The sequence below is a fragment of the Ursus arctos genome, unplaced genomic scaffold (genome assembly GCF_023065955.2).
Source record: "Ursus arctos isolate Adak ecotype North America unplaced genomic scaffold, UrsArc2.0 scaffold_16, whole genome shotgun sequence".
NCBI lineage: Eukaryota > Metazoa > Chordata > Mammalia > Carnivora > Ursidae > Ursus > Ursus arctos.
This window is the reverse complement of record NW_026622830.1, coordinates 4,401,495-4,427,758: the sequence shown is the minus strand read 5'-3', so window position 1 is coordinate 4,427,758 and position 26,264 is coordinate 4,401,495. Positions and strand designations below refer to the sequence as shown.

General features: G+C 52.9%; 2 protein-coding genes across 2 annotated transcripts in view; both read left to right on the top strand.

Annotated features, from left to right (window-relative positions):
- Positions 1 to 8,609: 8,609 nt before the first annotated feature.
- Positions 8,610 to 9,376, top strand: LOC113258223 (neuroendocrine secretory protein 55). The gene has a single exon (XM_026502875.4). The coding sequence runs from the start codon at positions 8,610 to 8,612 to the stop codon at positions 9,357 to 9,359; it is 750 nt and encodes a 249-aa protein (XP_026358660.1). The 3' UTR covers positions 9,360 to 9,376.
- A 12,181-nt stretch (positions 9,377 to 21,557) lies between these two features.
- The window catches only part of GNAS (GNAS complex locus), a 54,881-nt gene continuing 50,174 nt past the window's right edge, over positions 21,558 to 26,264 (top strand). The window contains 3 exon segments of the mRNA XM_026503819.4: positions 21,558 to 23,586; positions 23,810 to 23,878; positions 23,881 to 23,922. Of these exon segments, the coding sequence (XP_026359604.2) occupies positions 21,558 to 23,586; positions 23,810 to 23,878; positions 23,881 to 23,922 (2,140 nt within the window).

Genomic DNA, 26,264 nt, shown 5'->3' with positions numbered 1-26,264 from the left:
GATCCTCTCCATAACCCTGGAAGGCAGAGCTTTCTGGACCCTAGAAAGACCTTTTTTGCAACGGAGGAGACAGAAGTCCAGACAGGTAATGCACTGGTCAGCTATGAAGCCGAGGGATGCAAGACACACGTCCAGGCCCACCTGGTCCCAACGCCGGCTTCTCACCTCTCACCCTTATCAACCTTGCCGTTGAGTCCCTCTCATGAGATGCCATCTTGTTTCCTCTTAGAAGCCACCTAAATACTGTCAGAGAAAGGACGTTAAGAGAAAATCCCTTAAAAAAAGAAACGCAATGAGGATACCCCCATCCCATCCCCTTGTTTAATAAAGGAGTAAGGGCTCTTTTCTGCCACACACTATGAGCACGGCAAGGCACAAGGGAGGGTACGGAGACTGAAAAAAGATGAGAGAAAACATAAAACACCAATCTAATGAAATGACACAACTAACCAGAAGAATACAAAAGACTAACTGGAAGAATACTAAAGAATAAACCAAACTTATTTTTAAATAAAATGGGAAGCTCAGAATCACCAAATATCATGAACTGTACCATCCAAGAGGACATGAGGTGGAAGTTCCGGATTTAGAGATTCCAGACAATGCTAAAATTTCAAAAGAAATGTGAGATGCCAACCTGGGGTTGCCAACTTATTTTTTTAGTAGAAGTAAAATCATTTTAAAAAATGAAATAAAAACAAAATTTTTTAAAAGCTCTAAAAAGCTCTCTAAAATCTTAAAACAAAAAACTCAAATCACTATCTGTTGTGATTCAAAAAGAAGTGCCACTGACAGACTAACAGAAGGGAAGATTCCGTAGGCTCTGTGATCAAGAACAGCCCTGGGGCGCCCGGCCGGCTCGGTCGCTGGAGGTGCGACTCTTGATCTTCGGGTGGTTAAGTTTAAGCCTCAATTTGGGAGTAGAGATCACTTAAAAATAAAATGTTAAAAAAAAATCGTCCCTTCGTCCCTTCTCTGAATAACTGAGCCTGATGAAAAACCTATCACGTCGTCTTTAATTTTCCTCCTTTCACTACAGATTGGCGTTTGGCGACTACTGACTTAGTTCGCCTCTCTCCTTACGCAGGAATCGCTTCTACAAAATCCTCTGCAACCTTCCCTGAGCGTTTGCTTGGGCAGACTGCTGGCTGCCTCATAAACCAAGCAGTTCTAAAAGTTGCAGAATATGAGAAAAATGCACAAAAATCAATACCATTCCTATAAACACATAATAAACAGTCTGCAAATGTAATGAAAAAAGAGAGCTCATTCACAACAGCAACAGAAGTATCAAATACTTGGGAGATACATGATCTATTTTCACATATCAAACTCTACATATGATATATGAGAATTATATAAAGAAAACACAAATCCTTAATGGGAGAGATAGAAACTCAAGGAAATGAAGAGTGAGATCATACTGGGGCTTAAGGCTAAACACAGAGAAGATGACAGTATTTCCCAACTTAATTTATAGATTGAATGCAATTCCAGTCAAAATATCACCAAGGTCATTACAGAACTTGATAAAAATGGTTCTTAAATTCTATAGGAAAATAAATGGGCAAAACTATCAGAGGGTTCTGAGATAATATCCAGTAAGAAGGCATTTGCCCCAGCAGATCTTAAAATACAATATAAAACGATGATCATTAAGGCAGTAAAACACTGGAGAAAGGAAGGAATAAACTAGCTATCAGGTAAAAAAAAAAAAAAAAAACACAAGCCACATTATGCCACAGGAGTCTGGCTGGTCGTTTCTTAAAACCCTCTTATCTCGAATGTGGAAAGGAAGTTTTACGCTTAACTAATTAAGCAGTATCAGGAAATTTCAAAGTGATAAAGACGAAGATTTCTGACAGTCTAAGAAAAACACCTTTCTGCCTCCTCTGTATTTTCCCCGGTCATCTCAAGCCCCACCACCTCCTTGCTGGAGTGCTTATCAATTAGAGCCTCTTGTTCTTGGACTCTGAGCACGAGTGTGGGTGAGGGAGATACGGGAGGTGGACGGGCAAGAATCTTCCATCTGGGCTCCCTGGCCAGGACCCTACGCCCAGCGTCCCCCAGCAGGCCCCATGCAACCCTGGTTACCCACTGGTTGGCTTCCTAATGGCAAGGACTGTTCTCAAGGGCAATTATGATTGAAGTCCACGCTTGCCTCAAAGCAAACAGCCCTCTGTGCTTTGGAAAAACACGAGTCTTCTCTTGCTCCATGAGTGAAGAGAGGGAAGTGATGGGTGTTTTGTGAGCGTATTTCTAGACCAGCTAAGGGAAAAAAACCCAACAATGATGTTTAGCCAAAACAATTTGAGTGGAAGAAGGAAAAGCCATGGCCAGCCGATGATGAGTTTTCATCTCTGATTCTGTTCATTTCTGGTGTGTTAGTCTCCTAGTTTCATGACGTGTTCTTTAGCACGCGTAGTTCGTGTCCAGCCGTGGGTCCCGCTGGAATCTGGATGGTCCCGGCACAAGCACGACCCTGTTGACCACCTGAACCATGTCTCAGGATCCTTATGCACAAAGGAGGGAAGGAGGGGGGAGAAAAAGATAGGCAAACCCGGGGCCGCCAACACCAGAAGCAGAGGTGGTCAGCTGAACTGCAGATTACATACAGATCCACATCACTGCCCCCCGCGTCCGACTGGTCAACAGTGTCCTGCAACCAAAGGGAGCCACACGCCCTAACACCTGTGTGGGGTGGGATGCAGCTTCACCAGACTGCTTTTTGGAAAAACAAAGCCCAGCTCAAATAATAAACAAATACCTAGAATCCTCTTTAACTCAAAGCAGCGTTACAGTGAAATGAGGCTGATTCCCCCGTTACCAGGACCGACTGATTACAGAGCCCAGAGCCATTTGCCTGAAGATAATTGCCCCAATTCCCCACTTCACTTTGCACATATAGAAACAGTCCCAATCTACCAGAGCCTCAGTGACTAGACATGTAAAATTGGTCTAATCATATTTTGAAGAGCTCGAGCTGAAAGGGTTTCTATGAGCGTGTGCCTGAACCATGACACCACTAAGAGTTTCTCCCCTCTGGGTGCGTTGCTCGCTTGCTCACTCCCCCACCAAATTTGAAGGGGTGAGTCAGATTCTCAGCAGATGGGAGAAAAACAACTTTGAGGCTCTCTGTCGGTGCTGGTGGCCGGAGGTAAAGGTGGGATGACCCAGAGAGCTGGACAAAAGCTAAATCCACATGCCAGAGGACGGTCCCGAAGGCTGAGTCCTCTGTGACCAGCAGCCCACCAGCTACAGGAGGAACCTGGTGTGCAGGGCAGTGGGGACATCTGAGACTGGAATCACCTGGGCTGTGGGCACCTTGGGACACCGATGTCTCAGCTGGCCATGGGAAAGAACTAATCACGCTAAAGTGTTAAGTTGGGGGCAGGCACATGGACAGAACCCAGTCCCGATTTCTACAGGACAAGGCCAGGCCAACAGCCAGAGTCCAGAGTGTACACCAGGGGCCACAGGAAAGCTAGAGCCAAAGCAGAGAAAAAGAGGCACCATGCCCAACAAGGGCCTGTGTGCCTAAGCTTACACTTGGCCTAAATGAGGGGCCTCTAGACGTTCGGTTGGGTGAGGAGCCCAGAAAGCGCTCCGCCTGTGGTAGCGGGGGGCAGGCAGGTAGATAGGTGAGTGGGTGTTGGATCGATGGGCAAACCCTGGTAAAGCACAAATCCCAGGGAAAGAAAGGCCATTCCTGAGAAGACAACTCCTAACCACTCTGTACACAGGAATATGGTTCACTTCTGATCCTGTCTCCCTTTAAAAACAAAGGGCACAAATAGAGTATTATAATCCCAATGATGACCTGGACAGAATCCAGCCATGTCAAAAAGATGATTATTTTGCCCTATCATTTGCTTTTATGGCATTCCCCCCAAATCACAAAATCAGGAGCTTGGGGTTTCACTATTTCTACCAGTGAGAGCCAATCGATATCAGCAAAATAGCCCCAGAGAAATGAGCCAAATGCTTTTGTACTGTACCCAGCCCTCTCAGGGGCAAATGGGAGGGGCAGTGCCAAATTCTCAGTGGGGTGGAGCCTTTCTGGCTGATTGCCACAGTCAGGGGTGGGGAATACTTCAAACTCCCTGAATTCATTTCTACCCAAAAGAAAGTTTGAAAAGCTCTCCATCTCGAAAAAATAGTCCTTTCTAACGAGTGTCCAAAAAATACATTTAAGAGTCACTATACCCACTCACCTGGCCAAGTAGAACCAATCTTTTATCTCAAATCTCTTGGAAACTGTGTTGGTGTCCATGGGACCCATGACAATAGCCTGTCAAGCCTTTTGAGAACTCACGTGATTCATCTTTGTCTCCCCCAGAGTGACCAGCACGGGTCGTGTACAGGTGGGCACATGAGAATGGATGAGATTGAAAGCGATCGTCTCCGGACTTTTAAAGAACAAGAAAATTTCAAAAGTCAGAACCAGGAAAAAAAACCACCTTTTTCGAAACCCAGCAGATGAACTTCCCCTCTGACTGCACAAGCAGTTCCTCGGCTGCCCTTGGTGTTCATGGGCCTCGTGTAGGGTTTATTATCCGGCACCTGCGGCAGCCCGCTTTTTAGAATCTAGGGCACCTTGCGCTGACGTGCATGTTGGAGGGTGAGCTGTGTGCACTCGGTTACGGCCGTCCCCCCACAGTGCCCGCGACAGCGTCTTGCTCACAAAAAGTGACTCGACTCCTGATTGCTAAACAGCCAATTTCATTCCTAATTTCCGAGACAGCTCTGGGAGGGGAGGCAGAGGACCTATGGAATTAATAGACAGACTTGACGAATTTCTTTGCTCCAACAAGAAGGCTGTGGAGCAAAGCGCCTCCCAGCCCTGCTGGTGCCCTCTGCATACACCTGTTTGCTCATGTCCTGAAACTGCACCCAAACACTCCTTCCTGTCACTGAGCCGCTTGCACTTTCAAATGCTTCTAAAATAGAAGCAGAGTCGGAAGGGCATGTCCATCAATAGAGCCCCCAGCCCCTCTCCCAAGGTCTCCAAATGCCTTTCACGGAATCGGAATCCGAGTTGAAAAGAATTTTGGCGCGCATCGAGTTCCAACGCTGCCCGGCTCATGAGTCCCACGGAAAACATCTCCAATATGTGCTCATCGTCCTTTGATTTAACACCGCTTCTGACAAAGAGCCAACCGCCTCCTGACAGCCATTCCATTTCAGAGCCCTAATTGTTAGAATATTCTTCCTTGGGTTAAACTGAAATCTGCCTGTGGTAACTACGACCCATAGGTTATAATCTTGCCCTCTGGAGCCACATAAAATACATCTCAATGCCTGTTCCACAGGACAATCCTTTAAGGGGCTGAAGACAATATTCTTCACAATTCATCCCAATCAGAACCTTACTGTCCGATGCTCTGAGGAACTGGGAAGTGCACTTTCCTGTCCAACAGGTTCCGGAGCCTCCCTCCGGCAGAGCCCGAAGGTGACATATGGCCACACTTTATTTACCGGCAGACAGACAGAGCCCCTTGTTCCTTAGCTGCTAACAACCCGAGGTCGTTCATCACCCACTTGCTCCTTTTTGAAATTCACTCTGCAGCAAGCACTTTTTAAAGTCATGCACGTAATGCATTTTAAACAGCGTTTTCTGCACAGATCCATTTGCTCGACCTCGGCCCTAGTGCGAGATGGAGCAGTGTTTCAGTGCAGTCCTGCTGCTCCTCCCGGAGCCTGTGTGGAAGGTGCACCGAAATGTATCTGTAACCATACAGGACTGGGGCTCTAAAATGCAGTGTTTTGTTAAATGTTCATTTGCTGATTAAAATGCATCTTGCAAAGAAAGTGCATTACGAATGCAGAATCTAGTCCAAAAATACGTATTATGTAATGCACAGTTGTTAATAATGCGGCCGATCTCGGTGTAGCTATATTGGTGGATCAGCCCGGGGCTGCCATCTCCATTACAGGCATAAAGCACTCCTTCTGAAAAACGAAGTACTTTCTTATGAACACTAAAGAATCATAATCCACCTCGTTGCTGACAGCTGGCATTCGTCTCCATTGAAAGGGCATTCACCAGCACCCACATATTCCTGATTTTTTCCCCAGCGTGCCTCGAAAAATCACTTGAACGATGTCTTTATGTTCCATGCGTCATCAGTGGGGCTGTGCTAATTGAAAGAAATAAAGCAGGTGGGTTAATGTGAGCAAAACCTTTAGAGATGTCCCTCCTGGATGGGGTCTGAGAGATAAGGATTTGAGATACACAGCTCCAAACAGCCGGTCCAGTGTCCCATACTAATATCCCCATGATGATTGGAACCAGGCACTTGTGATAATAAAACCCTTTCAGTGTCTCTGCAAAGTGTTAGAGTCAGGCAACATTAGAATACAGACACTTGTCCTTTTATGGGATTTGCCAAATCAGTCCTACTTTATTAGACCCATCAGTATTTTAATGCTACAAAGGAACTCAAAGAAAACAAGATGAAAGATAGACACAGCCAAGAAGCTAAGTCAGGAACATTCAAGAACGTCCACAGCCAAGATGCAGAAACAAAAAAACCTCAACATGGCAAAGGCGATTGCTAGAATCTTGCTAAGGTCTACACTCGGGATGTGACAGCAGTACGTGGGCATGGTGTTGAAGGTATGAGGACCAGTCCCACCATGCTGAGTGACAGCTGTAGGCACATGACTCCTTAGCCACCAAGAAGGGAGTACCATGAGGGAGAGCCAGGTGGACAACATCAAAAGGGAAAGCAGAATTACAAGAGGTCATGCCTCTCCAAATGTCCCCCATATTAACTCAAAGACAAAACAAAACAAAACAACACAACCCATGTGTTCCAAGTGGATCCACTTTGTTGACGCGTCCGAGGATTCTAGGAAGATGGGATGGCTCTGAATTACACTACCGTTCAACAACAGGGGCTCTCCGTGCTTTACCAGGGAAGGCATCATGTACAACCCAGAAGCAGCAGTCAGATTACAGACAGAACTCAAGAGCTTTCCAAGGACCATGCTTTCCTGAACAAAGATCACTCCAGGGATCCCCCTTCAGGAGGACATGGAGCTCATTTGATTTTCCAGGGCTGAGAATGGGATGTACTAATTTCTTTCAACCTTTTGGCCTTTGGGGTTCAACATGGTCTATGGGTGTCGAGCCGCAACATCTACCCCAAATGCTCTGATCCACCCAATGGTTTTCTCATGGAGAATTCAAGCCAGATTAAATATTGGTGGGCAAGGAGGGATTCTGAGTGGTTTAACGCTCTCATTAACAGCAGATTAGTCCTAAACAGGCTTTCCTTAACGTAAGTTTTTCTTTCTTTTTTTTTTTTTAACTTTACCTTCAGCACCTGGAACAGAGCTTGGCATGTGCTAGGCACTCAATAGATATCCCCTGAATGAATTAGCTTTGTTGAAAACCTATCATGTATGAAATGAAAGAGGCCTAAGGGGTACCCCTGAGATTTCCTTGATAGCCGACCAGCCTGCAGCGCCCCACAGGGGCAGAGAACAGGGCCGGGCCTACTGAATGTGAGCTCAGGAAAGCCTCCCCCCAGCTAGTGGTTCCAGCTAATTAGAGGCTGTCTCCCAGCACATGTTCTCGGCTCAAGCTCATGGCAGTCCACTGATGGGTTCGTGGACTTGCAAACCATCACCCTGTCTGTGGGCCCTTCCTAGGAAAGACGCTTATTTGTCCATGAGGTAATTAGCCAACTGAGACTACAAGGGGGGGGGGGGTATTTTTCGGAAACGCTCTAATTACAGTCACTGTAACAGACCTGCCAGAGGTGGTGTCATGATTAATGACTGCCTGACGTTGCCATCCTCAAACTATTAAGCCCTTGGAAATCGCCCGGGGCTGATCATTAATGCCCATGCACAGGCCCCCTCATTTCATTCCGACGAAAATCTGCAATTTTGCGGTCCTGTTTTTAGCTTCATTTTACCGATAACCCTGGAGTTGGGGAGGGGTATGGACCCCATGGAGAACCCATGCCCAGCTGCCTGAGTACCCTAACCTGTGGCTACCTCGCTCACTTGTTTTGCTCCTTGGCACCCGCCAGACCCACCCGCCCCTCGCTTCGCCCAAATCCTTTCAAACAAGGTTCCCTCCTGCCACCTGCCGGCCCACTAGGGTCTGCGCCACCGGCTGGGCGCCACCGCGCAGCTCGCGGGGAGGCGCCCCCGCCTGCTTACTGCACATGCCCGGCAGAAGTCCGGGAGCTCAACTTTGCAGAATCTCTCCGCCGCGTCCCTCCCCGCCTCAGTCTCCTCTTTCCTCTCCCAGGCGAGAGGACCAGCGGAGGCACCTCTCCCGAGTCTTAGACTGCAGAATCTGAGACTTAGAGAGAGGAGCCCAGGAGGAGGGAGATTTTTTTCTCCCTTTTTCTCCCATCCCTTCTTCTCGCTCAGAGAGGCAAGCAGGGGCGCGGAGCTTTAGAAAGTTGAGTGGTCAGGAAGGTAGGTGTTTCCCTTTTCCCCCTCATACCGAGGTGGGGCTGGGACTTCCGGACCCAGCTTCTCACCTCGTGGGGTGCATCTTTTTCGGCTCTAGCAGCCAATGCGCATTGGAGCCGCTCTCTGCAGAGCCAGAGGGCGGGTGGTCTTCTCGGTGTGCGCCTAAGAGAATGGATCGTAGGTCCCGGGCTCAGCAGTGGCGCCGAGCTCGCCACAACTACAACGATCTGTGCCCACCCATCGGCCGCCGGGCAGCCACTGCGCTCCTCTGGCTCTCCTGCTCCATCGCGCTCCTCCGCGCCCTTGCCACCTCCAACGCCCGCGCCCAGCAGCGCGCGGCCGCCCAGCAGCGCCGGAGCTTCCTTAACGCCCACCACCGCTCCGCCGCCCAGGTGTTCCCTGAGCCCCCCGAATCTGACCACGAGCACGAGGAGGGAGACCTTGAGCTGTCCCTCCCCGAGTGCCTAGAGTACGAGGAAGAGTTTGACTACGAATCTGAGACCGAGACCGAGACCGAGACCGAGTCTGAAATCGAATCCGAGACCGACTTCGAGACCGAGCCTGAGACCGCCCCCGCCACTGAGCCCGAGACCGAGCCAGAAGACGAGCGCGGCCCCGTGGTGCCCAAGCACACCACCTTCGGCCAATCTCTCACGGAGCGTCTGCACGCTCTGAGATTGCGGAGCCCCGACGCCTCCCCAAGTCGTGCGCAGCCCAGCACTCAGGAGCCCCAGAACACCAGACAGGGGGAGGAGCCCGAGCCCGAGGACAAGGATCCGAGGGACCCCGAAGAGTCTGAGGAGCCAAAGGAGGAGGGGAAGAAGCAGCAGCGCCGCTGCAAGCCGAAGAAGCCCACCCGCCGCGACCCATCCCCGGAGTCCCCTTCCAAAAGGGGGCCCATCCCCATCCGGCGCCACTAATGGAGGACGCCGTCCAGATTCTCCTTGTTTTCTTTGATTCAGGTTAGTTGCCCGCCGCCAAACCCGGGAACCTGGGGTCGGTGTGGGAGCCGCTGGAGGAAGGGAGGAAGAAGGAAAGGCAGGTTAGGAGGAAGGCGGGAAGACAGTGGACTCAGCAACCCTGCCCCGGGAGGCGGGGGAGCCAGGGCAAGCTGGGGAAGGCTCCCCAGGACGCTGGGAGGATGCCGGGAGCGCCCAGGTGGCCAAAGGCTTGTTGGACGGCGGGGCGCTCCGTGCGCCCCGCTGGAGACAGCCTGAGGTCTCCGAGCTGGTGTCCAGGACTCGCGACTGAACCCCCGGCGCGCCCCAGGTTTCGAGTTGCACACCCAAAAGGCACGGGTAAGTCACTTGTTTTACACGCTTTTTTTCCTCTGAAACACTAGTCTCAAACCAGTTGGCCTCGGCAGGCGCCCGAAACGTGATTCTAAGGTGCGCGCGCCAACTTTCACCGTGCGGAGAGGAGCCGCGCTGTAGCGACACTGTTGCAATGTGCGAAAAGTAATCACATTGGGATTGGGCGAGAACTCCCGAGACTGCCGGCTCCGAGAAAAGTCTCGCGCGGCGCTTTAAGGCGCTCGGAGCCCAGGTCCCAGCGCTGCCAATTTGAAGCCGCGGGACCTCGGCGCCAGTGCTCCCTGCAGCTGTGCGCCAGTCCTGGCCGCCGCCATCCGCCTCCGGGCGCGCACGGGGCCAAGCACACTGCAAAGAGCGTGCGCACCTGCCCGCACTCTCCAGAGCAGACCTCTCCAGGCCGGCCGGCGGTTCCCCACGAGCCACGCGTACTTGGAGGGCTGGCAGAGAAGGTAGGGGAGTCTTAGGGGGTGCCCCTACAGGCTACCAGGGTTGCTGGCGCGGGCTTGGTCACGTCGGGGCATCGCTAACATTTTGGCGCAGTTGATCTGGCGGCGAGGCTGGGTGCAGCTTGGCTGGAGAGGTCAGGGACTGTTTGCGCAGGGCCCTGGGAATGGAAGAGAGGGTCTAAGAGGCCCGCGAGGCGGTGCCGAGCGGAAGGGTAAAGCGGCACAAGAAACCGGGCTGGAGAGGGGTTCGCGTCTTTCATCTGGATACCCTACAATGCGTTCCCAAAGAGCGCGGCAGCGCAGAGCTGGGGAAAGGTGTTGGATCCGACGCAAGTCCTTGGGTGATCGGTCGAGAGGGGGCAGGGGCCGGCGGCTTGGGCAGCCTCGGGGAGGGGAGGCGGCGCACCGGCCATTTTCAGCTCGGGTGGAGCTAAGTTTGGAATCTGTAACCTGGAGGTGAAACCGCCCTGTTTGGTCAGAGGACAAAAAGGGCTGCAGTCCGGTAACGCATCTTCGGTGCATAAAGTGTGCTTTACTCGCCAACCCTGGAGGAGAAGACTGAGAAGTGAAATACATTTTACAAAACCTCACCCAGTATGGAAATTGAGCTTTTCTTGGTGCGCGCGCGTCTTGGTTTGCGCCGATTTGAGCTAGTCTGATGAGAATGATGGGGGTGGGGGGAGTGAAGCGTTTTGAGGCTTGAAATGAAAAGATCGGTCGGGTTATAAGGTGAAGCCAGAAGGAACACTTTCCATGGTCTTCCTTCCAGGTCTCTTCTCTAGGAAGGGCGTTGCGGTGCCCCTGAACTTCGTTCTGCCTGGTGCGCGCCGACTGACTGTTGGATGCCTTTACGGTCTTAACTAGTAAGTCCCAGGAAGGCACTCTGTGAGCAGGGGGCTTCCTTGGGCAGCGGGCAAGTGTCAGAAGTCTGGAGGCTGCCGAGTACTTGGAGAAGGGCCAGGCGTGCCCTGCCTTTGGCTTAAACGTGTGAGATTGCCTAAGTGAGATGGAGCTCCCCGAAGTTGAAATTTTTACTCCACGTAAACAGAGATGCTGTGGTTCCTTTCCGTGGCGTTAAGTGTTGTTTTTCCTCCGGTAACATCTTAGCAGCTTGAGTTCACCAAGTAAAATGTGTCTAGTGAGTGTGCAGCGAAGCCAGGGTTTGGGTTGGCTGTCTGGTGTGCTTTTCAGTGTGGGAGCATTCTTCCCAGACTGGGTAGTCTGGAGGCCCCCGTTTTCCTGCAGAGCTAGGTTTTTCATTAGAGAAATTAGCATGTTGCTTTGTTGCAGGAAGAATAAACAAGTTTTTTAAGAAGTCCTCAGTGCCTAAGCACACACTGTTCACGCCAATCGTCTGTTTTTAAACAGAAGCCTGTATATTGGGAAGCTTGCTTTCTTAACTGTAAGCAATACACCAAGCTCATTATTGGGGAGGGGGTGGTCCCCATCTAGGAACACACAAATATCTGCCCTCTTTCAGAGGCACTCCTCCCTATAAACTACCTCTGACTGTGAAAGTCTGTTGCCCACCCCCACACCCCCTCCCCCACTCAGTTCCCTTCCCCCACCTTCCACCCCCCCTACCCCCCCACCCCCCTTCCAGGGTGGAGAAGCCATTAGGGACTACACAGAACAGCTGAGGAATATGCCAAAGTCCTACAAACGTGCCTGGGACTCACCGGAGGACGGGATTTTGCTGTATAGACACTTCAAACCCTCTTTCTACCTCAGACACTGGTGCTCCACTGCCCCCCCCCACCTCCACCCCCAGGCATTTCTGGCAAGTTCTTCCAAGCATTCCCAACTCACTAGTCCCCAAACTGGCCCTTTGTCTCACCCGGCTAAACTGGGGTTAGCATTTGAATGGGCTCACTGGCCCTTTCAATTTAGGTGAGGTGTGTCTGGGGAGGAAATGCACTCAGAAAAACCCAGACCTTCTAGTTGACCACCGAAGTGAATTACTTACTAGCTGGTCGTAGAATCTTCCGTGGAGAGGGGAGGAGAATAAAGCTAGTTAAAGGTGACGGTATGCTCTGGCATTTAGGGTTGTCCTTTACTGCATTAATCATTTACTTACTAAAACTTTGCTTTTTCTTGGACAAAGTTCCTCTTACAACTGAACTTTTTGAGTTGGAAAGTCACAGCAGTGTTCAGATATTGTGTGCTGTCAACCAGCTGGCGGAGGTTTCCTTCTGAAGTTTGGCAAACAAAACTTTTATGTTTATCAGAGTTCAAGAATAGGGAATTGTAAAGTTTGGAAGTGTTTTAAGAGGATGTTTCTTTAATGCGCCAGAGGCTTCCCCCCGCCTGAACTGCTTACAGCCCTTTGCTCTTTAGCCCGCCTCACTCGTAGCAGCTGGGGTAGAAGATTTCATGAGGAAGCTGAAACTTCAGTGTGGGTAGGAATGAGGTCTTTTCCTTTGTTTTAGTAATCTGAATGGATTTTACGTAATTTACCTGTGTTATCACTGTTCCTTATGCAGACGGAACCTACTGAGGGGCAACTGAGCAGAAACCATGGTGTTGGGGAAAGTATGTATCTTATCAGAAAGGTGACCTATAACAAAAAACCAAATTACTAAAATCAAATTAAGCTTCCAGAAGCAAGTGATGTCATATGCCAGCTCAAGTGCTGCCCTTCTCTTAGAAATTGCCCAGCAAAGGAGATGAGATCCTCAAATTACATCTTTAATCCCCATGTTCCAGACTGAGAGATGGAATTCCTTGTCCTGCTCTGCGGAATTTTGACACTAATGACTGACTGTTTCCTAAATCTGGATGCCCCAGAGATGGACAGCAGGACCTAAGAATCTTCTAAGCCTGGTCCCACCCAGTGGCCTTGGGTCAGACCCAGCACCTCACTGCCTCTGTTTCTTCACGTGGAAAATGAAGTGTTCCCTAGCATCGCCTTCAGCTCCAAATGCGTGTAGGCTGATTAAGCCAGGGTTGCCCAACTTGACTCCATCCATGATTTTAACACTAATGGGGCCAAAAAAATGTGCAAGGTTGATCAAATAAAAAGCATCAGTTGTGAGGAAATCTGTTTTGTGTTGCTCTGATTTCGATTTTATCCAGTCTGTTTTTTTTTTAGAATGGGTGGCAAAAAAAAAAAAAAAAAAGGTTTAAAAAGGCGAGTTAGAGAATACAGAATCCCACTGTGTCTTGTCACTAGCCTGAAGGGGAAATAACCGGCCCGCCCGTCCTTCAGAGCAGATCTCTAGCGGGCATCTTCTGTGTGCCTGTTTCCCTCACCTGCTCTCCCGGGTCTCTGTGTGTGAAAACGAGCTTTTCCGAGTGGCAGCAGCAGCCTGAAGCCGGCGTTGCTCTGAGTACTGCAGCCTGGAGACGCTCACTGCTCTGGGAGAGCGCAGTCTGACAGCAGCGCTGGCTAACTGACCACAAGTGTTGAATATATTATTTGGTAACACTTAGAAGCGTCCTGATTAGGCCAGACCTGCAAACACGGCTCAGAGGCTGCAGCTAGTTAGGATAAACGAGTTTCCTCAGCCTTTGTGTTTGTTTTTCTTATCCTGCCCTCCCAGGGGCTTTTTCAGACTTTTTTTTCCCTTAATTGCTCCTCCCATGAAATTTTAATACCACAGTTATAGAGATGTATTGGATATCTGCTTCTATATGGCGAGACCTTGTAATAGATAAGGTTTTTTTGTTTTTTGGGGGGGGGGGGTTTATTTTTGTTTTTGCATTTCCCCCAAACCAATCTTCCCTTGTTGCAAATGCATAGGATAACAAACCAAATGTTTAAAAAAAAAAAAAGGTCAAATTAATGATTTGACATCCCATTTTTGTTTTTTGTTTTTCTTTTTTTTTTTGGCTACATATTACAAGGCTATATATATGGTAAATTTTACTAATATTTGATTTTCCTTTTTTAAAAACATCTCACCCCTGGCACCGATCTGGTGCTAGTGCCCAGCTAATTCAGAGCAGAGGAGCCAAAGGGAACAGCCTAGTGCCTTAGTTCTCCCCAAGGCCAAGAGTCTGCAGTGCAGGGCCACCGTCACCTGTTGACAGGGCTCAGCCAGTCACGGCAGGGCATCCAAGAGGAGCTGGCGCCACGGCACCCCACACCTCCCCCCTGCTTGCCCGCAAAGTCCCTGTTGCAAGGTAGAATTGGGGAGGCTGCCTTCCTGGCTTCGCCTGTGGACATGGCCTATTTTTATTCTACGAGCTTATTTTAGGGTGAGCATGCTGCAAATTAACAGGGGGCCACGAATATCAGAAAGACTGGGGTGCGACTAGGCTGCGTGCACAGATGGGAAGGGGTGTCCCTAATGTACGGGAAGAGTTGAGAACAACAAAGGGAAAGGAAGGTTTGGGGGATGGAGCACAGAAAAAACTGGAAGATGGAGACAAGAACACTGGGGACGGAGGAGAAGATAAGATCTGGAGATAGGAAGTCACAGAGCCCATACATGCTAGGGCTATGAAGAGTCATATGAAGAAATAAGGAGAGATTCAGGGAGAAAAAGGTTTAGGGGAGACTTCACAGCCATCTTCAAAAATCTGGTGGCAGCAGAAACAATGTCAGGAAGAGCATTTCTAATAGTCACACCTGGCAGTGGAGGACCACCGCCCGCCCCCCCTTCCTGGGGATTGCAGAAGAGGCACTCAGAAGGTCCCTTTCCCTTAGAGGGTCTCTACAGACCTGGCCAGAAATTTCAGTTTTCTAGGTGGGCTTTTTGTACATCTTCCTCAATTGCTTTGACCAAATGGAAAGATTTAAAACCTAGGAAATCTTGTTGTAGAGTTCAAATGCTAAATCTTGGCTTTCAGTTCAGGGACAGGCCCCAGGTCTCAAATTGGCCAAGGACTGCGGCCAGCTGAAGATGACCTGTTTCTCCCCCACCCCAGGCAAGAACGGGTTCTCAGCACCCTGGCTTATGTTGCTCTCTCCATTCCAGCTCAGGAGGAGAATGCACTCAGGGAAACTGAGGCCATGCACAAACATAAAATACACCATTCCCCTCACATTCAAATTACGGTGCCTGGAATTCCCACCATGATTACTGAAATTTTAAACAGAGCTTCCACTAAACAGATGTATCCTCAGGGATTCCCTCTTGCCCTTCTAGCCCCCACTTTTACTCCTCTTAGTCCCCCTTCCCAGGGCACTGTTCATCTTTTCTGGAAGAGCCACTTCTCCCCTCCAGATTCTCTGCTGCACATCAGCTAGCCTAGAGAAGGAGTCCACAGCCCAGTTCAAGCGATTGTCGAGACGGTGTGGACCCACCGCACCAGGACGGGTGGTCAGAGGACAGCCATGCGCCCAGCTGCAGCAGAAACGGGTAGTAGCCCTTGCAAGTGGAGGGCTGCTGAGTTTACCTCGTGAGCTGCATGAAGGGGTCTGAACTGACAGGAGACCCTTGGCCCCTCAGGCTCCAGCTCAGGGCTTTTTAATCTGAGCACATCAAGTATTTTCCGAAGTCTGGTTCTGTCTTTAGGATCAGCCCTAACCTCCATTCGAGGCATTTTCTCTTGAGCTGGCATTTGCCTGAAACAGCCTGGTCACGCAGACCCTTCTGCAGACAGCAGCAGGCTGCTGCTGCCTCCACCGGCCAAGGCTGGCAGAGGAGATGCTGGAAGGTAGAAGGATGGGCACAGCAAGTCTTAATTGAACAGTAATTAACTGAACAGCTTCAAAGTCTTATGGCTACTCACTCAGCACTCAAAACACATTTGTCACTGGGAGGCTGAGAAACGGAATAGTTGCCTCAGTTCTTTTCCCCTGGTTCCCTCCTTTCTGCTTTTGCTTTTTTCCTCACAACTGGTGAAAAGATTCTCCTTTTCCTCATTTGAAAGAAAGCCCCTGACAACAGGGACGGAGGTGGTCTGCAGAGACAGCTCTTCTGCAAATGGCCCCCCACCCCAAGCCATAGGCTAGAAGGAAATCCCACTGCCAAAAAAAGATCTTTTTCCTGGTTTCTGCTCCCTTCCCTCTTGACCACCTCCTTCCCTGTCTACTTTCTCTTTCTCAGATACAGGGGTGAACTAAGAAAGAAAGTTGACAGGCAGCTACTTAAAACTTGGACGTGCCTTGTGCTTTTGGCAATGAGTAGGAATCCCCAAATATAAGCATCCTAACAGCCGTCTGCTGATTATACTGTGTGCTGGCGTGGAGGTGTCGATATAGCAGGAAGATTGAGTTTGGGAAGCCTAGCGCACCACATGGGGTCACCAAGGAAGGGGGCCATGTCCCTGCAGATGGCAACAGTGCCACTCGGAGATCCCACAGTGAAGAAATACGTTCTTTCCATTGGGGGTTGCTCGTTTACAGAAAGCCAGCCAATATTCCACCTGAGGCCCCTGGGCCATTTGGTAAACAGGCTGACTTTCCTCAGAAATGCAGTTTAACTGAAACGTGAGCGGTGTTGGCTGCTCCTTTCTTAATTCATCGAGTGTAGAAAAACCTATTCTTTTTAAGTAGCTGAGGATACACAACTTCCCAGAAACCTTCGCCTGGATTTTGACAGCCAATCCTTTCCTTCTCTGATGGATACACCATCTCACCGCACTCCTTGTGGGAACAGGGCCCAGAGCCTGGCACGCAGCTTCTGTCCTTCACCCTAGCTCCCCGTTCTCCCAGGCACCCTGACGAGCCTCACCTTGCCTTCCTCTTTGTGATCTGTGTCAACTCATTCACCGACTTTCCTTCCTTGTTCCTGCTTATTCCTATCAAATAGTGACCTCTTTCCCGAGAGAAATCCATCCAGAACTAGAGATCTGGACTCGGCTGCCCACCACCACCTGTAACTGGCCATCTCCATCCAGGGCAAGGCCACAGTTCTGTCTTGAGCCAGAAAGCTTGACAGACAGCCCCACCAATCACCGCAGCCCCCAATCAACCCACCCGCTGTCGCCCCCAGCACTTACCACACCGGGCTCCTCGGGTCCCTGTGGTCCGGCGCACCAGCTGCCTTTCATGTCAGCCAGCTCCTCAAACATCTGGCCGCACTTCCCACACGCCCATTCTCAGGTCCCACTCCGTTCTGTGCTGGTTTCAGCTTTGAACCCCTTCATGTAAGGGATTTGGGGTTTTCAGACTCTGGTGGCCAATCACTACAGGGGGGAAAAAAAAAGAGTAGACAAAATGGGGAACACTAGAGTTAAATAGTGGGATTTTTTTTTCTTCCCAGTCCTCATTTACCTTTCAATTAAAGTGACTCCTATTCAAGTTCAAGGGTCCTTACTCAGCCTACGGCAGTGGTTTCATCCAGGGGCGATTTTGCCCCCCAGAGGACATTTGGCAAAGTCTACAGACATTTTTGGTTGCTACAACTAAGGGGCTGCTACTGGCATCTAGTGGGTAGAGGCCAGGGATGCTGCTGACGCCCTAGAGTGCCCAGGACAGTCCGCAGCAGAGAGTCAGCTGGTCCCGATGTGAACAGTGCAGAGGCTAAGAAGCCCCAATCTCCATTAGGTACTCTGAGCACCTCTTAGATTCTCCCCTCCGGCGTACCCCCACCAGTCCCTTCTGAGCCCACTGCTCTCTCCCAAGACAACTTTCCTTTTCCTCTCCAGTGCTCCAAGTGTTCAAGATTCTATCACCAAATATATTCTTCCCCTCAAGGCTAGTTTCTGATCCAGTCATTTCATACCCTGTAAGGATGGCTATTACTTTGAACTTGGGGTCTTTACCTTCCTTCTAAACTTCAGACCCACCCTCTTAAATAATAGGCTGCCTGACTGCCCATCCTTCCTTCATCTCTGCCAAGTCTAAAACCAGAGTGGCTCCGCCACCACGCCAGCTCCTCCCCAGATCCTGTGGACTTCCTGTGTCACTTGTGTGTCCCATCACCCAAGTGCCAGACTTTGGCTTCTCCACCTTTTGTGCCTTTGTGGCACAGAAGCTGCTAAAGGGCCCTTTGGGATCCCTCTCGAGTCCCTTCCTTCAGCCTTCCCACTACCTTAGACGACGCGACCAGCCACAGCTTCCACTGTTCTTGCCATCAGGACCATCCCCCCCCCACCCCAGCTGCTTCCATCTTTACTAAAACTAGGCTCAAACCCTACTTGCAGTATAGAAAATGTTCAACATCTGCTCTGTTTCCTACCAAAACAACCTCAAAAGTGCTTGGCCTTTAGTTTCCAACTATCCCTGGAGAGATCCTATCCAATTTGTCCTGCTTTCACTCTTACTGCCCCTCCTAAGACTCCACACGGTGTCCCTTGCTTCCCCCTATTGGGTTTTGCTCAGCTCAGGGTAGGCCCACATCTCCCATTCCTCCCATTTCCCCCCATTGGTAGGCCAGGGCCCTGCCCATCCATGCAGGCCCATCTGAAACGCCATTTTCCCCATCAAGACTTTCAGGGTCCCCCACCCCCAACACCAGGAGAGGTCTTTCCTACCATTTTTATGTTCCTTATCCTTTAGGATGGAGGGCGGGTATCTACCCAGCCTTTATCCCCTCAATAGTTTGCTCTCCAGGCAAAGGACCAAGATACCAAAGAGTGTTGAACAAAGGGGTCCCACACGCCCATGAGGATGTCAAACAAAGAGACCCTGTACCCACTCCTTGATGGACAGTGCTTGGGGACAGAGTCCAAGCGTCGTAGGCAAACCGTCCCTTTGGGGCTCCAGACCCCAATGTCTACTGACCTTCTAGCTCGGCAGGGCACAGGATCCCTGGGGCCTCAACTCCTTATCCGTCTGGGACTGCTCCTCTGCATCGGGGCAGTGAGCCCTGTCTCTCCTCAGGGTCCTGGCTCTCTACCTCCAGGCCCTAGACATTTTCTTCCTCCTTGCCTGGCCTCAGCGGCTGTCCCCTCGGTCGGGTGGGTTTGCCCACCGCCACCAGCGACTCCTAGGGTTGGCCCCTGACAGCCCCCGACCTTCCCTTCCAGCCTTGGTGACTTGTGGCTTCAGGAAGAGTGACCCCACGGCGCCAGCCCTCCTCGTGGCGTCCCAGGCCTGGCCGCCATACGCCCGCCCACCAGCTGCTTCCAACCACCCCAACAGCACAGTCTCTTAGGGCGTTCCAACGCGGCGCCCCCTATTGGACCTCCCATTCATATCCGGTTTCCGGTCCGACGCCCCCTGCTCATTCGCCAGGCAACCTTGATTGGCGTGACCCCAGCCCAATGGCTGACCCAGCGCTGGGGTCGGAGGGGAGTGAGTGGACGGTCGCGACCCTGTTGGCCCATTCAGTGGATGCTCAAATGGTTGAGACGTTGCGTGTGGGGATAGTTGGACAAAGTTTGAGCCAAAGTTCAGCTTGGCATTTCCAAGTGTGTAGACCCGTAGTCCTGACATGATACGCCTTTGGGGGACCCCACACGTTGCCCAGAGTCCGACTTTGTCAGTTTTCCTCTGCAGCATGGCCACGTGGATGGTGGATGCGGGGCAGTGATGCGCCGCGGCTGTGGTCCCATCGTTCTAAAAGGGATGCGTTAGACTTAACGAGATTGAACGGTGCGTGGTTCACCCGCCTGCGGCTCGTACATACAGCGATCCAAGCAGTGCTCCCGCTCACCACAGCCGAACCCTTGTAACACTCATCCTGCATCTCTCTCCTGCCTGCCCACCAGGCGACCACCTGCCTCATGCCCGGATGCTTTTCACCGAAAGGTGGCTTGCAGGTCCGTGTCACCCACTGGCGAGACAGACCTCATGCCCATGTCCCGGGTCGTACGTGACCCGCAAGCGGCAATTTTTTCCCGCGGCTCAAATCCCTCCGCAGACGCCAGACCCCAGACCCAGGGCAGTGCGCGCGCACGCACCAAGCCCACCCAGGCGGTGCGGGTATTTTCCCCTGCTGGCTCTAAGCCCCCACGAGCTTCGGCGACAGGAGCGCAGCCAGGCGACCGCTGGACTTGTGGCGGGCTCAGTGCCGCCTCAGAGGGCTTTAGCGTGGAAAAGTGAAGCGGCTGCCCTGGGATACCCATAGCGAAAGGAGAGGAGCTGGAAGGGAACTGGGGTCGCTGGCCGACCGACCCTGCAGCCGGCACCCGAGGCAGATAACGGCACATGATAGCCGCTGCCGCCGGCGCGGCACTGTGTGTGTGTGTTTGGGTTCAGTGCGCACAGGGTTGTCCAGTTCTCTGAGACCATGCTAAGCCGGCCATAAATCCCAACTGAAATGCCCTTAGCCTTTCCCCATAACAGTAGGACCCCCGAAACTCTGAGGCCTGCCCCGGATGGGGGTCTCCGTGTGTGTCCTGCGTCCCCCCCTGCCCCGTTCCGTGCCGCGGCAATTACCGCTTAGAGGGTCTCGGTTGAACGCGCGCCCAAGACCCTCTTAATTCCCCTGCATCATTATCCACATAAACAGGGGAAACCCTTGCCCAAACCACCCTAGGCTACTGCGAGGACCCCCAGAGTGTGGTGGGGATGGGGATGGGGGACATCGAAGTGCTTTACGGGAGCCAGTCTCGCAAGTCGGCAAACAAAAGCTCCATAAGCAGCGGAAAGTAGCCCAAGGCATTTTAAAAACAAATTAGGTGCGCACACCCGGCAGCCCCTCGCCTCCTGTCCGCTCGGCCGGTGGGCTCACGACCACCTGTCGCATCCCCGCGTGCACCCGCGCCCCCTTCCCACGCGCCCAAAGCTTTGCACTCTGGACTTAGAGCTTAAGATGGGAGGCTGCCCAGGTCTGGGGGCTACGGCTTAGGGGTTCAGAGGTATCCTGGGGTGATGAAACCCTCCTGCAGTTCCCCCCTCCCCCGAGGAGAGTCATTTGGATCTGGGAGGGAGGGTTTCAGCTCCTGCGCTCAAGCAGCCGGGGGCCCACGTCTTGCGTCACGTGTCCCGCAACGCAGGAGAGCTCTCTCTCTCTCTGGCCAGGGGATAAGAGAGGAGAAAGACTCCAAATCAGTCAGGAGAGGAGTGGAAGGAACCAAAACATCCCTGCGAGGCTGCGCTCATCAGCCCCCTTACCCAAAGTCCAGGGCTACCGGCGCCAGGATCCGGCTCCCGGAGCCACCTCAGAACCCGGGCCGGCGTCCTCTGGTGGCAGAGAGCGAGCACTACGAGCGATTTTCGGACCGAATCGGCACGCTCCTCAGATCCAAGCAGGCGGGGCTGGCCTGGAGCAGAGAGAAAGAGAGAGAGGAGGGGACAAGGGCAGACCAACGGGGGGCGGGGGGGGCAGGGGACAGCCTGAGGGGATAAAAAGTGGCCAGGAAGGAGCCAAGACTCTACCAGCAACAATAGAGTTGCTTCCGCCACTGTCTTGGGTTTGAGGCCCTGAACCCCCAGACCTCAAGAGGGTTAGAAAGTGAGGTTGGAGAACTTTCTAGCTGGTACTTTGAATTTTTTTGAAAAAAATTTTTTCACCCTAGTTCGGTTGGGTGCTCCGTCTTACGGGGCCCCAAGTTTATTTTAAGAGTCCGCCACCGTGTTATGGGCGTGCGCAACTGCCTCGACGGCAATAATATGTCAGGACAACGCGATATCCCCCTTGAACTCGGGGAACAGCCCCAGCAACCATCTTTGGAGGCCCCAGGGGCAGCTGCCCCCAGTCCTGGGCCTGGCGCAGCCGAAGAGATGGAGACCGAACCGCCTCACAGCGAGCCCATCCCCATCGAGATTGAAGGCGAGACCTGTGGACCCTCAGAGGTCTCCAGGCCCAACTTCCAGGACCTGGGCCAGGCCATCGAGGAAGCCAGAGCCCATGGAGGCTACAGCCCACCTCCTGAGGAAGCCATGCCCTTCGAGGTCGAGCAGCCCAGCTCAGGAGGCTTCTGGCCTACCCAGGAGCAGCCTGGAGACACCACTGGGGCCTGTGCAGGCTTTGAGGTCTTCAGCCCAGCACTCATGGAGCCCGGAGCCTTCGGTGATGCCGGACCAAGCCTGGGAGGCTACAGCCCTCCACCTGAAGAAGCCATGCCGTTTGAGTTTGAGCAGCCTGCCCAGGGAGGTGGCAACCAGCCTGTCCTGCAGGTCTCAGACCTTGCTCCAGGAGGCCCAGGTGCGGGGGTCTTTAGCACTCCTCCCCAGGAGCCCCAAGCTCTCAGACCTGCAAATGCAGGCTTCAGAGGAGACAGCAGCCCTCCCCCTGAGGAGGCTATGCCATTTGAGTTTGATGGAGCAGCCTTTGGGGACGACAGCCCACCCCCTGGGCTCCCCCGAGCTATCCCACAAATCGACGGCGGCGGTGGCGTTGGCCAGTCCTCGGCAGCCGCGGTCCCGAGTGCGGTCCTCCTCGCTCCCGCCGCGAACGAGCCCCCCCTCTGGGTCCCAGGCGCCATCGGCAGCCCATCCCGAGAGGCTGTCAGATCTCCTGCACACTTCACGGGCGACAGCCCCCCGATGGAGATCTCCGGACCCCCGCTCGAGATTGGTAGCGCCCCCGTTGGGGTCGACGACGCTCCCGTCAACATGGACAGCCCCCCAATCGCGCTTGACGGCCCGCCCATCGAGGTCTCCCGAGCCCCAGTTAAGAGAGAGCGAGCAGAAGGAGAGAGACCCCCAGTTGAGGGAGAAGCAGCCGAGATGGAAGGAGGCTCAGCCACCACTGCTGCTGAGGGAGGAAAAGTCCCCTCTCCGGGGGACGGAGCCCCTGACGCCGGGGCCAAGCCTGCTTCTCCAGCCGCCGGGGCAGCCGCTGCCGCCCCTGACGCTCCAGCCGCCGGGGCTGCCGCTGCCGCCCCTGACGCTCCAGCCTCCGGGGCTGCCCCAGCCGCCCCTGACGCTCCAGCCGCCGGGGCAGCCCCAGCCGCCCCTGACGCTCCAGCCGCCGGGGCAGCCCCAGCCGCCCCTGACGCTCCAGCCGCCGGGGCAGCCCCAGCCGCCCCTGACGCTCCAGCCGCCGGGGCAGCCCCAGACGCTCCAGCGGCTCCAGCCGCCGGGGCAACCGCTGCCGCCCCTGGCGCTCCAGCCGCCGGGGCAGCCGCTCCAGCCGCCCGGGCAGCCCCTGCCGCCCCTGCGTCTGGAGCCCGACCCAAGCTCCGCTTCCTTAGACCCCCCAGCCCCGAGATCCAGGCTGCCGATCCGCCTACTCCGCAGCCTACTCGCGCATTTGCCTGGCGGGGCAGGTCTGGCCGCAGCCGCGACGACGACGAGGGGTCGGTCAGCAGCGACGACGACCACAGCAGCGATGAGTCCGACGATGGGACCTCCGGATGCCGCCGCTGGCTGCAGCCCCGGCGAAATCGCCGCCGACGAAAGCCCCGGCGCAACTTGCTCCGCAACTTCCTCATGCAGGCCTTCGGGGGCTGCTTCGGCCGATCTGAGAGCCCCCAGCCCAAAGCCTCGCACAGCCCCAAGGTCAAGAAGATTCCTCTGGCGGAGAAGCGCAGACAGATGCGCAAGGAAGCCCTGGAGAAGCGCGCCCAGAAGCGCGCAGAGAAGAAACGCAGCAAGCTCATCGACAAACAACTCCAGGAGGAAAAGATGGGGTACATGTGTACGCACCGCCTGCTGCTTCTAGGTAATGCGGCGGACTCTGCCCGTGGGGAGCAGGGCCGCTGGGGGACCCCGGGAGGGGGTGGCAAGGCTGCCCGGTGGAGCTCAGGGCCTGGCAGCGGGAGGAGGGGGTCCAGGCCGAGGCGGGAAGAGACTGCTAGAAAGTTCCAGCGAGGGGCCCTAACTTTGCCCTGGGAGCGGGAGGGGGCCTCGGTTGGGCTTGGGTGGCCGAAGTATGTGCCCTCCAGGGAGAAAAGTGGTGCCGAGCAACACTGAGGGTCGTTTCCGGCTGGACAAGCCAGCGCCAGCGACCGTAAGATGCCCCCGGGGTGGGGGCCGGCAAGAAAGGCAGGGGCTTCAGGTGAGCCAGGGACTGCCGGGGAGGGGCCCCAGGGTTCCCCAGGCTAGGCCGGTTGGGGCCGTGGTGGGCTGGGGTCGTTGGGGAAGGTGCGCCCCCGCCTCGCCTGGCACTGCTGCTTGGACTCAGACAGCTTGTCGTTGGTGTGTGTTGGTGTCCATATTGTGTCCGCCTGTGCATGATATGCTCAAGTGTCCCCAATTCCCATCCCTGGCACCCCCAGATTACCCGCCGACTGTGTACCCGTACTGGGCAACGGGCTGTCTTGTGTTTTGCGCCATGGCGCGGGCAGAAACTTTCCGTGTTTGCACACTGTGGTGGTACCTGTGCGCTGGCGCTCTGCAGCGGGCGGCGCGCAAAATGCGAAGGAGAAGGTGGTGGGACATCTTGGGGAGTGTGTTGGGCCACTGGCGCGGGGGAGAGGGGGCCGCCTCTCGCTGGCCTCCATAACCTTTTTTCTGTATGTCTTTCTCTCTTTTTTCCCTTTGCGCTAAGCGTTTCCTCACTTCTCATTCGTTCGCCAAACCCTCCCGCCTTTACGGTTGAAAAACCAGACACTCAGGTATCGGGGGCGTCGGGGCTACACACATAAGTTCAGTATTCTGCACACACGCAGCTCACCTGGTGGGGGGATGGAGGGAGGAGGGGGAAAAAAAAAACCCACTTAATCTGCTACAGGCAGGTCTGGATCCAAACCCTCATGGGGCTGGTTCCAAGAGGGTGGGCGTGGCTGTGTTTAAAAAAAAAAAGAAATAATTTTTTTCCTAGGGAAGAGTCCGAGGTAAGCCAATCATTTACGCTTTTACAAAGAGTACAGTAGGAGGGGCTTGGTTTTAAAAGACTGTTATGCGTTGGGAGTGGAATGCTGTCTTGTCTTCGAAATGCGATTAAAATAAAAAAAATTTTTTTTTAAATGTTTCCAGTGTATTTTAAGAATGTGGACGAAATGTGGTAAAACTGTGACTATGGCTTGTGAAATATGTAAATGTTTGCATGTGAATCTTTTCAAGCAGCTTTAGCTGGGGGCAGAGAGGATCAAAGGTGAGATCCTCTGCGAATGGACTTGGGATACCAAGAAATTAAAAAGGTCTTGTGTTCATAACCATACCGGGTACGTTTGGCGGCCCTCCGCCTTCCCCTCCTTCTCTCTTCGTCTTTCCCACCTTTCAGTGTCCCCTCGCCCCTCAGGACTGTCTCCCCCACACACAAGTCCCTCCCCCCCCATCTCCCTACTCCTGTGGCCCTTCCCACTCCCCCCACTTCCCCTCCTCCAGCCTGCCTTGGCTCTCATGTGAGGCGTTGGCTCCTTGTGCCACAGTCCATCAAAGCAGCAATTAGCAAGGGTCTGAATGTGTGGCTTGAATGAAAATTTCAAAAGTGAAGCCCCACAATCTTAATTTATTTTATTCTCGAAGACCTTTCAAGGGATTTAAAGATCACAGTTTCTAAAGCTAGGCTACATTTGTTGGTTAAATATTTTATAATGTGTGATGCTTTTTAGTAATGACATTATGGACATAACTATTGGCTTTTGTGACATGTGTGTCTTTCACAAATCACAGTTCCAAACATGGTTGTCATTTTAGTGATGCCCACCCAGGGAAATAATGATATCATCATTTTCCCAATCACATATAGAAGGGAAGCAGTTTTAAATTTGGGATGTCCCAATCGTACTATAGCCAGAGCCTTAGATGACAACGCGCTGTTTTCCTGCAGACAACTGGGTTTGCCATAACAGTCCCATTTGCTCTGGGAAGCTGGCCTCTGATGGGGCGGGGACACAGTGGGTACAGACAGGAAGCCAGGTGACAGTGTGCACTCAACCCCTAGTTGGCAGTGTCCCTTACTCGCTGGGGTCTCAGTTGTCTCATTTGTGACATGAAGCTTTCCCAGCAAATCTCCAGTACAATCTTCTTTGCTCCATGTCTCCAGTCCTCTATTCTGGGGGCGGGGGGGGGGGGGGCGGGTTGGGGTGGAAAGCCCAGTCCACTTAAATCAGGACTGGGGGCTTAAACCATAGATTACGCCTAGCCTGCAGCAAACTATCAGTCCATGTCTGGGGCCAAGCCCTAAGAAGATTAGAAGTTTACTTTGCTTACCCTTGTTTTGTATCCAGGGTGCAAAATTAACCTTAATAAAAGGAAATTTGCTGGGGTCATCCTGCAGTTGTCCTGACTCTGCTCTCAAGGAGTCCCTGGTCAAGAAGACCAAACCTCAGGCCATGTCAGACACGAGGCTGAACTAGGACAGCCAGTGTTACCTGCTGCCGTAATGCGGTTTGTCGAAACGGCTCATTTCCGACCAGCCCTCATTTGGCCAAAGTAACAAAAGAGCTACCCCAT

Excerpts from the sequence above, each read along its gene's own strand:
- LOC113258223 (XM_026502875.4), top strand. The coding sequence starts at position 8,610 with ATGGATCGTAGGTCCCGGGCTCAGCAGTGGCGCCGAGCTCGCCACAAC.